The 17,752-nt window shown below is 43.9% G+C and overlaps 1 protein-coding gene across 2 annotated transcripts in view; it reads left to right on the top strand.

The window, feature by feature from the left end:
- The window catches only part of LOC137518023 (unconventional myosin-Ig-like), a 221,986-nt gene extending 219,161 nt beyond the window's left edge, over positions 1 to 2,825 (top strand). For both annotated transcript variants that reach the window (XM_068235194.1, XM_068235195.1), the window contains exon 22: positions 2,586 to 2,825. In XM_068235194.1, coding sequence (XP_068091295.1) covers positions 2,586 to 2,742 — 157 coding nt within the window. In that variant the 3' untranslated portion in view covers positions 2,743 to 2,825. The remainder of the gene's footprint in view (positions 1 to 2,585) is intronic.
- The last annotated feature ends 14,927 nt before the right edge of the window (positions 2,826 to 17,752 follow it).

Genomic DNA, 17,752 nt, shown 5'->3' with positions numbered 1-17,752 from the left:
ATACCCTCTTCACATGCATATTAAGAGTTTAGATTCATGTTTAAAATTCATGTGGGTATTTTTTGGGCGTGGAAAGTAAAAAGTTAATTGTAAATGTAAATTGTGTCTTTTTGTGATAAAAATGTATGTACATGTAGTTTTACTATTTGGCCACAAGATGGCCATCTTTTTTTTTTTCTATCCTGTGAGCGAGCACGCTCACTTATAGGGCCTATGAGGACGTGATTTTTTTTTCTCAGAAAGGCTGCATCCTCTGATGAGAAGCCGTCGGTTTTTTTCTACCGGGAACTTAGATCAACAAATGTGAACTATATTCCCATTCATTGATCTCCGGGCTAACGGGAGGAGGCATGGGGGCGCACGTGCGCGTACGAGAGCACGCAGCACCGCACAAGCAGCTTTTTGGACGTGACAGTCACGTCCCAAAGGCTAAATAACCTTAGCAACAAGATGTCATTACTGGCATCTATCGCAGTGTTTCTCAACATTTTATTGGTTGTACCCTTTTTAAAACCCTGTTCTCACAAAGTACCCCCTGGCATAGTAAACATTATCACAAGTATCCCTTGACAAATCTATATTTAATCGTTGTACATGATAATTGGTTCTAAACAATTACCAAGCTATTACTGTTACTTTTAATTAGCTAAAACACAAATTTGGTGTTGTTTAAATAAGATTTATCATTTTCTAAAACTGTAAATTTGTTATTCTTGGTTAAGTATATCAAGCCCGAGTGCCCCCTGGAACCATCAGACCCTGTAACTGAGTAACCCTGGGGTACGTGTACCACACTTCGAGAATCTAGGATCTATCATACATTACCTGGTCCCAGCGATCGCATCTTCTCCACTTCCTGGTTGGTTTGCAGGAGTCCGGCAGCCAGCTGATCACCATGTGGGGATTGAAGGCGCATGGTTATTGGTTGGCTGCAGAACAGCTGCAATCTAACCAGGAAGTGGAGGAGATGTGATCGCCCGGGCCCAGGTAATGTATCCAGGGGTGTAACAATTGCTATAGCCGCCATAGCAACTGCTATGGGGCTCTAGAACATAGGGGGCCCAGAAGATACCAAATGTTTCATCAATAACTTTCTTGTGTTCCTTCTCCCTCCATCAGTGCCCATGAATTATGCAGTGTTGATTGTATGAGAATGTAAATTACCCAATCAACTCATATCCATAACATAGGGGCAGGCGGCATCGCATAGAATTAACTACATCTGAGGGCCCCATGATCTCTAGTTATGCCTCTGAATGTATAGTTTCACTCCTGCCTACTCTCACACTAAACCCTCCCTCTACCTATGCCTAACCCTAAGACCCTCCCCCCCCCCCCCCAGGTGCCTAACCCTAACCACTCCACCACTACTGCCTAATAATAACCACTCCACCCCTGCTGCCTAGAACTAAACTCTCCACCCCCATGCAGTGCATCTACTCCCTGCCCCTATAGGTGGCAATAGTAAAAGCAGCTATTGGTGGTAAGGAGGTTAAAATATGGTGCCCATCTTAGTACTTTGTATTGAAATTGAAATGGTGGGTATGCTAAATATGCGACAATCACCAATAAACAAAGTACAACAATATCAGTTGCTGTAACTATGATGATAGCCCTTAATCAATTCACTTTCTCTCGAAGTTTTCTCCTAGGTTATATTTTATCGCCTTATCAATAAAATTCCTTTTCAGCCACCAGCAAGCAACAACATTTGGTACTCAAAATAATTTTGGCAGTACTTTTTCACCTACTTTTAGGTAATTTTTCAGTTGCAAAGTGCTGACTGCTGAAACGTTATTCTGAACAGAAGATGAAAAGTTATCTCCTAGGAGAAAACATTGGAGTAAACGTATTATATAACTGAATAAGGACCGACGTATCTTGGAGATTTACATCTTCAACTAAAAAAGAGCAATAATGTTTAATAGGTCCTGCAGATAGTTCCACGTTCAGATTTTCTCCTGTGACTTTGGGATGTGACACAAAATCAGTTTGTACAATTGTCCCTGGTTTTATTCCCCCTACAGATGGCTGCAGCAGTAACTGACTGCAGACCACCGCTCTGGTCTAAGCAGGGCAGATGGTCAGAGGAAAGACCTCTTTTATCCGGTGACCTCAGGGTGACAGAGTATGTCCTCTGGAACAGATGTGAAAGGGCAGAGGACATTGGGGACAAGATCTGAGCTAGCACAATGACTTCCTGCTACTGACTTGTGACACAAACAACTCACAATACATGTCTAATCCCTAAACCAGTACTGGTGTATGTGCTAATAGCACAAAGTCATGGACCAGGGAACATGCGCCTCTGTGTCCCACCTGTCTCTCTGCCTTGGGTACATTTTAATGCGAAACTGGCCTTATAACCCCCACTGCTGTAGACTGTTTTCTGCTTCGAGCTTGAAATAAAGGTGCTTTTTATGGGCGGTGTGTTCTTCAGCTCATTGAAGTGCAAGTGTTAGCAGGAAGGGGACCTGTATGTCTTCAGCAGATGTACAGATGCCTATCACCTGCAGCTGGTCTACATGAGTATGTTGGAGAGGTTACTTCCCGATGCTTACCCCTCGTGTCTCTTCTTATTGCAGGCAGCAGAGAGATCTGCCGGTTAAAGTGACAGACTGCATTCAGATGAGCATGCGTGGACGACGGAGGCTGGTGTCCGTGGAGACCAAGAGTGACATCACCAAGCCGGACTTCTGCAAGGGACGAAACGGACTGGTGCTACACTGGCCCTCCATGTGAAGCCTGGAAGAAGATCACATAAGCCAATGTTTACATTCTTCATTCAGAACAAATAATATTATTAAAATCCTTTATATGTACAATGGGGTCTTTTATTCCATTTTGTTACAGGTCACGGGCCTCCAACACCTTCCGTGAGTGTTTCTGAACCATGGCAGGGTGCTAGAATGGCTTTTGTATATTGTAAGGGATTGTCGATGGTGTCTGGCCGCACCGTGCTCAGAGCTGAACTTTTTCTGAGCCCGAGTGCCAGTTTTGTGCGCAGGTGCGAGCTCCCCTCCACCTGCTGGTTCTCATACGCAGAGCCCGATCATCCACAAGGCCATCCTAGGCAGTTGCCTTGGGCCTGGAGAGAATCTAGGGGCCTAGTTAATGCTAACCCCCACCAAGGACTTGATTCACTAGGTAGCCATACACTGGTCAATTTGCCATCAGATTCGACCAACAGATAGATCGAATCTGATCAGAGAGGGATCGTATGGCTGCCTTTACTGCAAACAGATTGTGAATCAATTTCAGCATGAAACCGATCACAATCTGTGGTGGTGCTGCCGCTCTACTGTTTAAACTTCCTGCCGGGACAGGAAGTGAAGCCAGCTGGACCGGAACGCGGAACCCAGCAGGGAAGAAGACATCGGTGACCGGGAGGACTCGTGCTGGCCGGAACAGGTAATGTATACCCGCTGTATTGCGTCGGTCGTCGGGCATTCGAACGCCGCTATCGACGCACTCCTGACCCGCCGGCGATTGAGAAAAATCTTCCGCGCGGACGGCTCGATGGGAATCGTCAGGAACGATTGATTTCGGATGGAAATCAATAGTTTGCGTTTGCACAACGATTTAACAGCAGATTCGATCACAGTGATCGAATCTGCTGTATAGCGGCAGGAAAATCGTTAGGTGTATGGGCCCCTTAAGACAAACAGCATGCCTTATCAAGGTTAACACATCTTATCAGAGTAGCATAGGAACCCGCAGGGGCTCAGGGCAGGACGAGTGGAGCTCTCGTCATTACCAATTAGCAGGCATAATTTCGTAGCCCTCGCTATGCTACTCTGATAAGGCGTGTTAACTTTGATAAGGTATGCTATTAGTCTTAGTGAATCAAGCCCCAAATCTTACTAAAAAAAAGCCAGGCAATCATCATTGCTGGGACTAAACTTAGGGGCGTAGCAATAGCCATAGCAGTAATAGCAGCTGCTATGGGGCCCTGGAGCATAGGGGGCCCAGATGGTACTTGATGTATTCACCATTAAATTTCTTGTGTTTCTCCACCCCCTGACTGTGTCTCAGTGCCCATGGACAATGTGCAGTGTTAATTTCATGAGAATGTAAATTGCCCGATTAACTCATATCCATAGGGTAGGGGCAGCTGGCATTGCTTAAAGCACAACTGAAGTAACCTAAAAAAAAAAAAGAGTTTCACTTACCTGGGGCCTCTGCCAGCCCCCTGCAGCCGACCTGTGCTCACGCCGTCCTGGATCTTCCCCTGTCGCAGCTCACTTTTCTTCACGTAGTGGAAGCCGACTTCTAAGTCGACCTCCGCTGCGCCATGGCCATAAGTATCCTCGTACGTGTTCCCGTGGCCAAAAGCGTCTTTGAACGAAAGATGATGAAGGAAGATGTGCGTGGCCAGCACTCCGACTTGGTGACGTGAAAGTGAGATGTGGTCGGGGCAACGGAGGATTGTATGTTAACTTTGTGGGCACAGGTTGGCTGCAGGGGGCTGGCAGAAGACCCAGGTAAGTGAAACTCTTATTTTTTTAGGCTGCTTCAGTTCCACTTTAAGATTGCTTACATCTGAGGGCCCCATGTAAGCTTTGCTATAGGGCCCCAGGATCTCTAGCTATGCCACTGCTTAAAGGATACATTGGAGCACATTAAAAATAAAAAATCCACTTACCTAGTGCTTCCTCCAGCTCCTGGCAGCCCTCCTTTGCCCTCGCCGCAGCTCCGCATACCACTGGTGGTGGCCCGGGGTCCTCTCTGGCGCACTGTGCCTGCTTGCGCGGCTCTCAGAGTCACATTAGTTCTGCACATGCGCTGTACAGTCCGGATGACGTCAGAGTGACCAGTGAGCCGCACGCCGGTGCGCAGGAGAAGCTGACCCGGAAGCCGACCTGGCTAGGTCGGCATCTCCACCAGTGGGGACCGGGTGCCACTGGAGCTGCAGCGAGGGCACAGGACAGATACAGTGGGCTGGGGGAAGCCCCAGGTAAGTGGATTTTTTATTTTTAAATTGCATGGACCTTCCCTTTAAACTGCTATCTTGCCTAGGGCCCCATTTCATCTTAACCCTTTTCTCCTCATATGAGAGCGTGTTCGTGATTTTTGGGCGTTCCAGCGCTGAATTGGAGGGGCGGAGTGGGGCAGAGGCTTTCCTTTCGCAAGGTAAGTACCATATCTTCATTTTTGACAAAAGGATCCCACAGGTTTGCTGTAAAGCTCTTCCCCGCGAATCTATAACATTATTATTATTAGTACTATTTATATAGCACCAACATCTTCCGCAGCATTGTACAGAGTATATTGTCTCGTCACTTAACTGTCCCTCAGAGGGGCTCACAATCTAATGTCTGAATGTACAGTGGGTTGCAAAAGTATTCGGCCCCCTTGAAGTTTTCTACATTTTGTCACATTACTGCCACAAACATGCATCAATTTTATTGGAATTCATACATCATTCCAAACATTTTTTACAAATAACTAACTGCAAAGTGGGGTGTGCGTAATTATTCGGCCCCCTGAGTCAATACTTTGTAGAACCACCTTTTGCTGCAATTACAGCTGCCAGTCTTTTAGGGTATGTCTCAACCAGCTTTGCACATTTGGAGACTGAAATCTTTGCCCATTCTTCTTTGCAAAACAGCTCCAGCTCAGTCAGATTAGATGGTTAGCGTTTGTGAACAGCAGTTTTCAGATCTTGTCACAGATTCTCGATTGGATTTAGATCTGGACTTTGACTGGGCCATTCTAACACATGGATATGTTTTGTTTTAAACCATTCCATTGTTGCCCTGGCTTTATGTTTAGGGTCATTATCCTGCTGGAAGGTGAACCTCCACCCCAGTCTCAAGTCTTTTGCAGACTCCAAAAGGTTTTCTTCCAAGATTGCCCTGTATTTGGCTCCATCCATCTTCCCATCAACTCTGACCAGCTTCCCTGTCCCTGTTGAAGAGAAGCACCCCCAGAGCAAGATGCTGCCACCACCATATTTGACAGTGGGGATGGTGTGTTCAGAGTGATGTGCAGTGTTACTTTTCTGCCACACATAGCGTTTTGCATTTTGGCCAAAAAGTTCCATTTTGGTCTCATCTGACCAGAGCACCTTCTTCCATATGGTTGCTGTGTCCCCCACATGGCTTGTGGCAAACTGCAAACGAGACTTCTTATGCTTTCTGTTAACAATGCCTTTCTTCTTGCCACTCTTCCATAAAGGCCAACTTTGTACAGTGCATGACTAATAGTTGTCCTATGGACAGAGTCTCCCACCTGAGCTGTAGATCTCTGCAGCTCGTCCAGAGTCACCATGGGCCTCTTGACTGCATTTCTGATCAGCGCTCTCCTTGTTCGGCCTGTTTAGGTGGATGGCCTTGTCTTGGTAGGTGTACAGTTGTGCCATACTCCTTCCATTTCTGAATGATCGCTTGAACAGTGTTCCGTGGGATGTTCAAGGCTTTGGAAATCTTTTTGTAGCCTAAGCCTGCTTTAAATGTCTCAATAACTTGATCCCTGACCTGTCTTGTGTGTTCTTTGGACTTCACGGTGTTGTTGCCACCCAATATTATCTTAGACAACCTCTGAGGCCCTCATTGAGCAGCTGTATTTGTACTGACATTAGATTACACACAGGTGCACTCGATTTAGTCATTAGCACTCATCAGGCAATGTCTATAGGCAACTGACTGCACTCAGATCAAAGGGGGCTGAATAATTATGCACACACCACTTTGCAGTTATTTATTTGTAAAAAAATGTTTGGAATCATGTATGATTTTCGTTCCACTTCTCACGTGTACACCACTTAGTGTTGGTCTTTCATGTGGAATTCCAATAAAACGGATTCATGTTTGTGGCAGTAATGTGACAAAATGTGGAAAACTTCAAGGGGGCCGAATACTTTTGCAACCCACTGTATGTATCATGTAGTGTATGTATCGTAGCCTAGGGCCAATTGAGGGGAAAGCCAATTAATTTAGGGGTATGTTTTTGGGATGTGGGAGAAAACCAGAGTGTCCAGAGGAAACCAATACAGACACAAGGAGAACATATAAACTCTGTTCAGATAGTGCCCTGGCTGGGATTCAAACCGGAGACCCAGCGCTGCAAGGCAAGATTGCTAACCACTACACCACCCACGTTTAAGCAGGGGTTCACAGATATCCAAAAAGGTCACTCCATAAAAAGATGAGCTTAAAGGCTGCTTTATATGCACACTAGCTGATGACCCGGCGTTGCCCGGATATGTATTTGGCTGGTGTTGGCTCCGCCCACTTTCTAACCTTAACACACAAACACTCAATGACCAAGTTTGTGAGCTTTGGGGTCCTTGGCATTAATATTTTGTATATTCCCATAGAAATCAAACAAATCAAATAGGCTGTTTGTGGCTCAGCCCCTCTCCAGCATTTTAACCCCAGTCAACCAAAGACCAACTGTATCAGGTTTGAGACATCTGCTATTAACAGTGTAAAAATGGCAGCAATTTAAATATTCCCCTTGAAAATCATCAACTGAATTTTAATTGGCTTTTATAGGCTCCTCCCACTTCCCTGAATATTAATCAGTCTCCTAGTGATCATCTGGGCAAAGTTTGAGAACCCTGCCAACAGTGTAAGAATGGCTGCAGTTTATGATTTCCCAGTAAAATTTGTTTTTGGCTCTGCCCACTTTTTTGTAACTTGGACACACAGTCACTCAATGACCAATTTTGGGGTCCTTGACATCAATAATTTGTATTTTCCCAATGAAATGAAACAAATCTGATTGGCTGTGGCTCCGCCCCCTTTTCTGAATTTGAACCCCAGTGACCCAATGACCAGCTGTACCAGGTTTATTGCTTGTGCCATTAACAGTGCAAGAATAGCAGCAATTTCAATATTCCCCTTGAAAAACAGGTGAATTTTGATTAGCTTTTTTTAGGCTCCACCCACTTTTCTGAATATTAATCCCAGTCACCCAGTAACCAACTGTGCAAAGTTAGAGAAGGCTGCTATTAACAGTGAAGAAGGGCTGCAGTTTACATTTTCCCAGGGAAATCTGTTTTTTGACTCCACCCACTTTTTGTAATCTTGACACACAATTGTAATCGATAGCGAAGATGCCGCCGCAGCGGTGAGCGGCATGGCGGCTGTCTCCGCGTCTCAGCCGGCGGCCTTCGCCGCGCAGTTACATGGTGGAGTTTTGCCTGGTCCGTCAGTTGCACATAGACTGAGGGCTGCGAGCGCTAGGCGACAGGACCTTTATGCAAATAGAAGGGGAGTCAGCGGATCGGCCGGTCAGCTGACTCCAGCAGTGCTCCTGATTGGTTAAGTGACTGGGGCGGCGCTGTGGGTCGCTCTCAGTATATATAGGACCTACCTGTCAGTAGCTCCTCGTCTGCTGTTGCAAATGCTACGTGTTAGCACTCAGACCTTAGTCAGATCCCAAAGTGTGCTAGAACCAGCAGGAGCTGGGGATCCACACTTCAGATCGTCAGATTCTGTTGATTGCTAAAGTACTAATTGAATTGTATTATTTGTTATGACCTTCTGCTAGCCTTGACTACTCTTCTGCTTACTGATTCTGTGCTTCTGCCTATCTGATCCTGTTTCCGACTCAGCCTGAACACTACTCTGATTTAAGCCTTCTGTCTTTGTACCGTATCTGTCCGTTTGTTGCCGAATTTGCTTGTCTGACTCTCCTGCCCTCACCAGTGAGCCTAGTCCCTGGTGAGGGATTCTCTGTACAGCTTAATCACCTGCTCCTCAGGTGACCAGTAGCTGCAGTACAGTCTTAATCACCTGCTCCTCAGGTGACCAGTAGCTGCAGTACAGTCTTAATCACCCGCTCCTCAGGTGACCAGTAGCTGCAGTACTGTCTTGATCTCCTGCCCCTCAGGTGATCACCTGCTGCAGTACAGTCTGAATCACCCGCTCCACGGGTGATCAGTATTTGTTGTCTTACTGTGCACCACCCGCTCCTTGGGTGAACTGATTACTGGTTCATCTGCATCTCCAGCTTGCTGGAGTGCTGATCCCTGTGTTCTATAGAGATATCTCCCTCTACCAGCTTCTCTGGGGGAGTTAGTATCTCTGTCTGTATTACTGTTGCACCAAACACCTATCTTTACATCTGGTTGTCCTGTGTCTCGCTATACTCGCATTATTGGTGATTCTGCAGATCACCACATAATCAGGTATAGTATCTGTATTATTGGTGATACTGCAGATCACCAATAATCAGAAAATCTGTTCTTGCTGACACCAATCGTTACAACAATGACCAAGTTTTGAGTTTTCAGGTTCCTGGCATCCAAATGGTGTGAATAGAAGCGTTTTACACAGCAAAGAAATATAATTGGCTGTTTGTGGCTCCGCCTCTTTAGTGAATTTGAACCCCAGTCACTTAATGACCGACTGTAGCAGGTTTGAGGCTTCTGCCATTAACAGTGTAAGAATGGCAGCAGTTTCAATATTCCCCTTGAAAATCAATAGGTGAATTTTGATTGGCTGTTGTAGGCTCCACCCACTTTTCTGAATATTAATCCCAGTCACCCAGTGACCAACTGTGTCAAGTTTGAGAACCCTGCCATTACCAGAGTAAGAATGGGTGCAGTTTATATTTTCCCAGGGCCGGGCTGAGGCATAGGCTGGAGAGGCTCCAACCTCAGGGCGCAGTGTAGGAGGGGGCGCAGAATTCATTCAGCTGTCATTCCTAATTGTGTTTGAAGCAGAAAGAAATAAGAAAAGGGGATACATGGCAGTGACTGCAAGCCAGATAACTAGATATTAAGGTGTTGGGGAGGTTGTGGGCCCTGTGGCGCCTCTTAGTCTAATAGCAATCAGTGTGTGATGGCTGGGGTGGGTGGGATGGAGGGGCGCACTTTGGTGTCTCAGCCTTGGGTGCTGGAGGACCTTGTCCCGGCTCTGTATTTTCCCATGTAAAAAGTTAGTTATTTTTGGCTCCACCCACTATTTCTAAACTTGACATACAGTCACTCAATGACCAAGTTTATGAGCTCTGGGGTCCTTGGCATCAATAAGCTGCAATTTCCCACTGAAATTAAACAAATCTGATTGGCTGTTTGTAGCTCGCCCCCTTTTCAGAATTTAAAGCCCAGTCTCCCAGTGACTGACTGTACCAGATTTGAGGTCTCTGCCATTAAGAGTGTATGAAGGGCAGCAATGTAAATATTCCCCTTGAAAATCAATCAATCCCAGTCATCCAGTAACCACCTGTGCCAAGTTTGAGAACACTGCCATTAACAGAGTAAGAATGCTTGCAGTTTATATTTTCCCATGTAAAAAATGTAGTTGTTGGCGCTGCCCACTTTTTCTAACCTTGACATACAATCACTCAATTATAGTTTATGAACGTTGGGGTCCTTGTTATCAATAATTTGTATATTCCCATTGAAATTAAACAAATCTGATTTGCTGTTTGTGGCTCCGCTCCCTTTCTGAATTTGAACTCCAGTTACCGAGTGACCAACTGTAGCAGGTTTGAGGCACCTGCTATTAACAGTGTTAGAATGGCAGCAATTTAAATATTCCCCTTGAAAATCAACAGGTGAATTTGATTGGCTGTTGTAGGCACCACCCATTTTCCTGAATTTTTATTCCAGTCACCCAGTGACCAACTGTGCAAAGTTTGACAACCCTGCCATTAACAGTGTAACAGTCACTAAATGACCAAGTTTGTGAGCTTTCAGGTTCCTGGCATAAAAAATGTGTGAATGGAAGCAGTTTATCCACCAAGGAAATCTGATTGGCTGTTTGTGGCCCCGCCCCTTTAGTGAATGTGGACCCCAGTCACCCAACGACCGACTGTAGCAGGTTTGAAGCCTCTGCCATTAACAGTGTAAGAATAGCAGCAGTTTTAATATTCCCCTTGAAAATCAATAGGTGAATTTTGATTAGCTGTTGTAGGCTCCACCCACTTTCCTGAATCCTAATGTCATTCACCCAGTGACCAAGTGTGGCAAGTTTGAGAACCCTGCGATCAACAATCTAGTGGTGGCCATACATGGTACAATAAAAACGTTCGATTATCCCGTTTATTCGATCTAAATGATCAAATCGAATGAAAGTTGAAAATATTTTTTTGAAAAAAATATTTTTTTTTCAAGAAATTTGAACGATTATCCTGTTTTTTCAAAAAAAATCTGATCGAACATGATGGAAAAATCTTTATATTCAATCTAACGGAATAATCAAACTAAATTATCTAATAGAAAAAAAATGAAAAATTGTATCATGTATGGCCACCTTAAGCATGGCTGCAGTTTACATTTTCCCAATTAAAAATGAATGGCTTAAATTTGATTGGCTGTTTTATGCTTCGCCCACTTTTCCTGGATTTGTAACCTCGGTCACCAAGTGAGCAACTGTGCAAAGTGTGGGGACTCTGGCTCGATTACTGTGAGAATGGCAGCCTTTTACATTTTTTTCATTGACATGAATGGGGGAGATGTGATTTGCTTTTTGTAGCTCCGCCCAGGTGTGCAGGGGGGCCGCGAGACCCCCAGAACATATCATCCCAGGTAGTAAGGGATCTGCATACCAAGTTTCGTACAAATCGGTCAAGCCGTTTTCTAGTGATCGACACACACACCACACAGACAGACAGACACACACACATACACATTATCTATCTATCTATCTATCTATCTATCTATCTATCTATATATATATATAGATTTTGCCTCTGTCTTCACCTTTGTCTCATACTACAGCTGTGTGTTATTCCCAGTCTACCATATTCAGCCTAATGCCCAATACACACGGTACGATTTTCAGTGCGATAGATGGATCTGATTCATAAAATCCGTCATGTCTGATATTGCTTCCGATTGTTTCTGCGCTCGATTTCTCATAGCAGTGAATGGAAAAAGATAAAAAAAAATGAATGAAGATAAGAAAATTGAGTGCAGAATCGTGCGGAAAAAAAACGATCGGGTTGGAAAACCGTACCGTGTGTACCCAGCATTACACAGAAACATGTCAAGGCACATGTAAATAATATAGCACTGAATAATATAATTTCTTATCAGCCACAAGGGCTTACTAAAGACAGGCCTCGTCTAACCAGCATGCTCAGCTTTTATGAAGTGGTGAAAAGATAATGGGAAAGCTATAGATGTATAATTGGATTTGTGCAAAACCTTTTGACATTGTTTCCCCCAACAGCCTGGTGCAGTAGCTGAGGATGCAGGGACTAAGGGGAAATGTGATTACAAGGACAAGGGACTAGCTCAGTGACAGAAGGCAAGAGAAGGAATAAATGAATCATGCTGAAAAAATAAATAAAATTGAGATAGGCGTGGGGTCCCACAAGGGTCAGTACTGGGACCAATTTTCTTCAATGTATTCATGATTGATCAATATATATGTGCCATCTTCACAAATGACACAAAATTGTGTAGCATTACCAACACTCTGGGGTATAGCAACATACTATAGAAGGATGTTGGCACCATGGCTATATGGGCAGGCATATGGCAGATTCAATTTAATGTCAAGAAATGTCATGCATCATAGCCGTTGGCAGCTGCATAATATTAACTGAATAGGATACAGCTGGGAACATAAGACTTGCAAACTAAGAAAAGCAGTTGGGAACATTGAGGAATACTGGTTGATATTAAGTTAAAGGCACGAGAAATTATGTAATTTTAAACAATACCAGTTTCCTGGCTGACCTGCTGACCATTCTGGCATCAGTAGCGTCTGAATCACATACCTGAAACAAGCATGGGGCTAATATTGTCAGACACATATGATCATCCTGCATATGCTTGTTCAGGGTCTACGGCTAAAAGTATTAGAGGCAGAAGATCAGCAGGGCTGCCAGGCAACTGGTATTGTTTAAAATTAAATAAATGTTAGCCTCCATATCCTCTTAGGAAAAAATGGGGAATTTAAATATGCTAGTACCACATCTGGGGGTTGCTTCACTATCACTATAGCTCCCCTTACTGCAAGCTTAGCGTGCCTTATCAGAGTTAGCGTGCCTTATCAGTGTAGCATAGAGAACGCTACGAACTTATGCCTGCTAATTGGCAATGACAGCTCCACTCGTCCTGCCCTGAGCCCCTGCGGGTCCAATCACTTTGAAGGACATTATCCCCGCACTTTGATTAGCCCAATAGGCTGACTATCAAGTTTCCTGTACAGTGATCTCACCATTGAGGGAGGGGAGGAGACACAAACCACTGCAGGGAGATCTCACCATTGAGGGAGAGGAGGAGACACAAACCACTGCAGGGAGATCTCACCATTGAGGGAGGGGAGGAGACACAAACCACTACAGGGAGATCTCACCATTGAGGGAGGGGAGGAGACACAAACCACTGCAGGGAGATCTCACCATTGAGGGAGGGGAGGAGACCATAACCACTGCAGGGAGATCTCAGCATTGAGGGAGGGGAGGAGACACAAACCACTGCAGGGAGATCTCAGCATTGAGGGAGGGGAGGAGACACAAACCACTGCAGGGAGATCTCACCATTGAGGGAGGGGAGGAGACACAAACCACTGCAGGGAGATCTCACCATTGAGGGAGGGGAGGAGACACAAACCACTGCAGGGAGATCTCACCATTGAGGGAGGGGAGGAGACACAAACCACTGCAGGGAGATCTCACCATTGAGGGAGGGGAGGAGACACAAACCACTGCAGGGAGATCTCAGCATTGAGGGAGGGGAGGAGACACAAACCACTGCAGGGAGATCTCACCATTAAGGGAGGGGAGGAGACACAAACCACTGCAGGGAGATCTCACCATTGAGGGAGGGGAAGAGGTCCAAACCACTGCAGGGTAATTTCACCGTTGTAGGAGGGGCAGACACAAACTACTGCAAGGACATATATGTCTGTTGTAGGAGGGGCAGAGACACAAACTACTGCAAGGAAATATCACCATTGTGGAAGAGGAGGAGACAAAAACTATTGCAAGGAGATCTCACCATTTGGGGTGTCACAATCTACTGCAGGAAGTTCTCACCATGGTGCAAAGGAGAGAAGAAACAGGGAAAGATCACCACCACGTTACCAAGAACAAAAACCAAACAACAATTACTAAAGATTATTGTGACAGTAAAGCAGAACACACACACACAGACAAAAGTCTATTTTTATTAAAGTTTTATTTTCATGAAAAGTGCCACTGTTGATGTCCCATTATTAAGAGGACAAACATTTTCCACCTGTGTTGGGGCAACCGACATCCACCCAGAAGCCACACATCCCACACAAACCAGACAATATGACAATCCTACAAACAGCTTATTACCCACAAATATTCCAGTATCCTCTCTCTACTCCACCCTATCCGCTTCCCCCCCGAAGTCATCCCAACAACACATCATACACCGGTGACCCAGGCGGCCATATTGTCTGCTCAGCTCCACTTCCTGAGGTGACTCGTAAGCAGCCATTTTACAAAGCCAAGATGCTTGTCGCATTTTCGCAGTATTGCCCAGGAAACCACAGCGACAGAACAAGGCAAGACCAAATGTGTTTTGTGGTTGTTGTTTTTTTGTAAGTTTTTTTTTTTATTTTTTTTTTAAATAATTAGTGGCAAAAAAAATGTAATCACTCTTTTCCTAGATCCGGGCCAGAAAAATGCGAATCGACTTTGATTTTCCCCTGGAGAGCACGAGGGCCGCGGCGAGGCCTCAGTTTCCAGTCCGGAAGAAAATAAATAAATAAAAAAAATAAAATGAATCCAGTGTCAGCACATAAAAAAAGTTCTGTACAAACAAAATAATAATAATAATAAACTTGTCCATACAAACACGTTCTGCGATTTGCACAGAGGAAATCTTTTTTTTTCACATTTTTTTAACTGTTTTTGTTCCCTTATATAAATTAAATAATTTACAGAGTGAGCGAAAAATAGAACACCGAAGTCTTGCATGCGCCACACACACTGAAACAATAATAATAAGTGTAATCCTCGATAGTATGTACAGTACAGCATTTCTGGCCCGCCCTTGCTGGCAGGCCTCTGGGTTGAGGTGGGAAAAAATTCAAGGACAGAAAGTTTTGCTGTAACAAAATCAAAACTTTCCCAAAAAGTTTTATTTTACCGGGAGTGACAGAATTCACAGATTAGACTGCTGCAATCCACTTTTTAGCAGAGCTCCCTATATCTATGTAACAGAGGTAATCGTCCCAGAATGCAAAATGTTCCTTTCATGATCGCTGTAGTCCAGAATCGCTTGAAAGAAGAGGTGCAAAAAGTTTGAAGCGGAAACTCGGTTAGTAGTTTGCACAGAGAGGAGGGAGGAGTTATATCTGCCAGGTTTTTATCAAGGTCTTCGTTCCTGATTTTTGTCCACTTCCTGCTGTAGATGCATGGTATGAGTATTGTATATGTCAGAGACAAAACTAAACCCTTATTTTATCCTAATTTTTTTTTTATAATTGCAGGTCCCCACTGCAATGTCTGCCTTTCCGCCCTTAAAGGGGGTTGTAACATTCAAAAATAAAAAATTGCCTAAAAATAGTTAGCTCCCCAAATATATACGTAACCCCCTTTTTTTTCGTCTCTAAAATAGGTGCCATTTTTTTTTCACTCCGTGTGCCTGTGTCAAACCGTGCCAACGGGATTGTGGGAAGTCTTTTTTTATAATTTATTTTTAGCTACAGTAACAAGCTTATTTCAAAAGCAAATAACCTCATCCATCCTGTCCTATCGATTCTGACTAGAAAATTGATTGAAAGCATCGATCGATCTGACATTTCGTGGAATTGATTCCGAGCAGATGAATCGAATCTGCAAGGAATCAAATGAGAAAATTAATGAGTGTATGGCCTCGATTGACAGACAATGCAAGTATTAAAAACTAATTCGATTTTTTTTTTAATCAGGCATGATAAAATGAATTATATACAGCAGAGGGTGAAGGAAAAACGTACAGATGGAGACACAGACAGTGATAAGAACCTGGCACAGGATCCAATGCCTGGTACACACCTGCAATTTCCTGTCAGACAGACGGGTGGAATACATCATTTCCGATCGTTTTTTTTTTATCGATTTTCTACAGAAGTGATAAGAAAATTGATCAGAAAAACGATTGAAAATCAGATCCGACCTGTCGGAAATTATCTATTCGACCAATCTATCTGAAGGGAAATTGCATGGTGTGTACCGGACATAACACTTGCCCTTACTAAAAGAAAATGACAGAACACAATCTGCATAAAAATAAAAACCCTTTCATATACACTGATCTGACAAAATATAGCCCCCCTTCCCCACCCATCCTACCCTTTGGACTTTTCTTTTCACCCGGTAGTAGAACAATAACAAATCTAAAAATACTTAGACACAAAAATGAGCAAGATAAATTCTATCTGCAATCAGGCTGGTAAGTGAATATAAATACAGGAACAAAGTGGTGGACAGAGCAATATGCTTCCCACTGTAGCACAGCTTGTTTACTCTCCTCTCTGGGTTCAGCTGATGGGCGGGTCAAGCTGAAAAGACCATGTGACACCCAGAATAAAGGTGGCCATACACTCGTTAGATTAGCATCAATAGATCATCAGATAGATTTCTGATCTATCTGATGTGTTTAGGAACATTTTTTACTAGGATCAGATTTCCAATAGATTTCCGTATGAAATCTATTGAAATTGATCTGATGGCATTTTTTTGCCATCAGATTTTCATTAGGTCCAATGCAAAATGATAAGCAATCTCAACAGATCGACCTAGATTTTCCAGCATGTCAGATCGATTGAAATCGATCGAAATCGGCCGCAAATCGATCGGACGCTAATTGGCTCAGTGTATGGGACCCTTAAGAAGGACAATAGAACTCAGTGTATATTTCCCATCATTCCTTCATGACAGCAGAAAACATGTATAGGAGAAGGTGAGACTTTGCCGGTTCACAGGAAGTAGGTGTGCCCAGTTTTAAGACCTCATCTCTGCTAACAGGAAATAAAGAGCAAGAGAGGTCTTAATTCACGCCAGTCAACATAACCGCTTTCAGAACTTGCCTTGCTCAATCTTGGGTTTAGCTTGACTTTAAGTGACAGTTCTGAACGGAGAATCTCATAAAGGAGAATCTCATAAAGGAGGGCACCATGTTTTCCCAAGTTCATTTCTATAATCCTGAGGGTTACTTTTGATTGTGGGGAGCAGAGCCATTTTCAGGCATAGACAAACCAGGCAGATGCCTGGGGTGACAGCTGCTTGAGAGGGAACCAAAGACTACACTGCGTACCAATACTGGGCAATGCCAGACTCACTCTGTACCCAATTATACCAGGTGATGCCGGAAAAGATATTTACTGCAGTGTTCAAACTACAAATGTGTCCATTCAGAAACAATTTAATCACATCTGGACCTGTTTTTCATTTTGACAAGGAACTGCTTTACACAAAAGTCTACCAGTCTGTCAAAAAACAAAAGTTTTCAATAATCTGCATTTAAAAACAAAACAAATAAAAGCACCAATAGTGGACTGGAGCTAGGTTGATTGCATTAAAATGTTACTCCGTTGTTGTTAAATAAACTGTAGGGTGTGTCTATGTTTTTGGAAAAATACCTTTTTTTATTTTATATTGCAGCCAGCTATTTTTTATTTTTAAAAAGTGCCATAATGCTCAAATTTAAATTCTGTGCAACCGTGACAACGCAATATTATTTGGTACACAGAACATCCCTACACTTCCATCTGCCAGCATTTGTAACTAGCTGGACAGAGCAGAACATAGGGGTTTTCCATCCCCAGGTAGAACCCTCTACTAAGCGGTTGTGGATACTCTCTAGATGCTGCTGGAGCGTGAC

The sequence above is a fragment of the Hyperolius riggenbachi genome, chromosome 5 (assembly GCF_040937935.1).
Source record: "Hyperolius riggenbachi isolate aHypRig1 chromosome 5, aHypRig1.pri, whole genome shotgun sequence".
NCBI lineage: Eukaryota > Metazoa > Chordata > Amphibia > Anura > Hyperoliidae > Hyperolius > Hyperolius riggenbachi.
The sequence above is the reverse complement of the archived record's forward strand: the minus strand, read 5'-3'. Positions and strand labels throughout refer to the sequence as shown.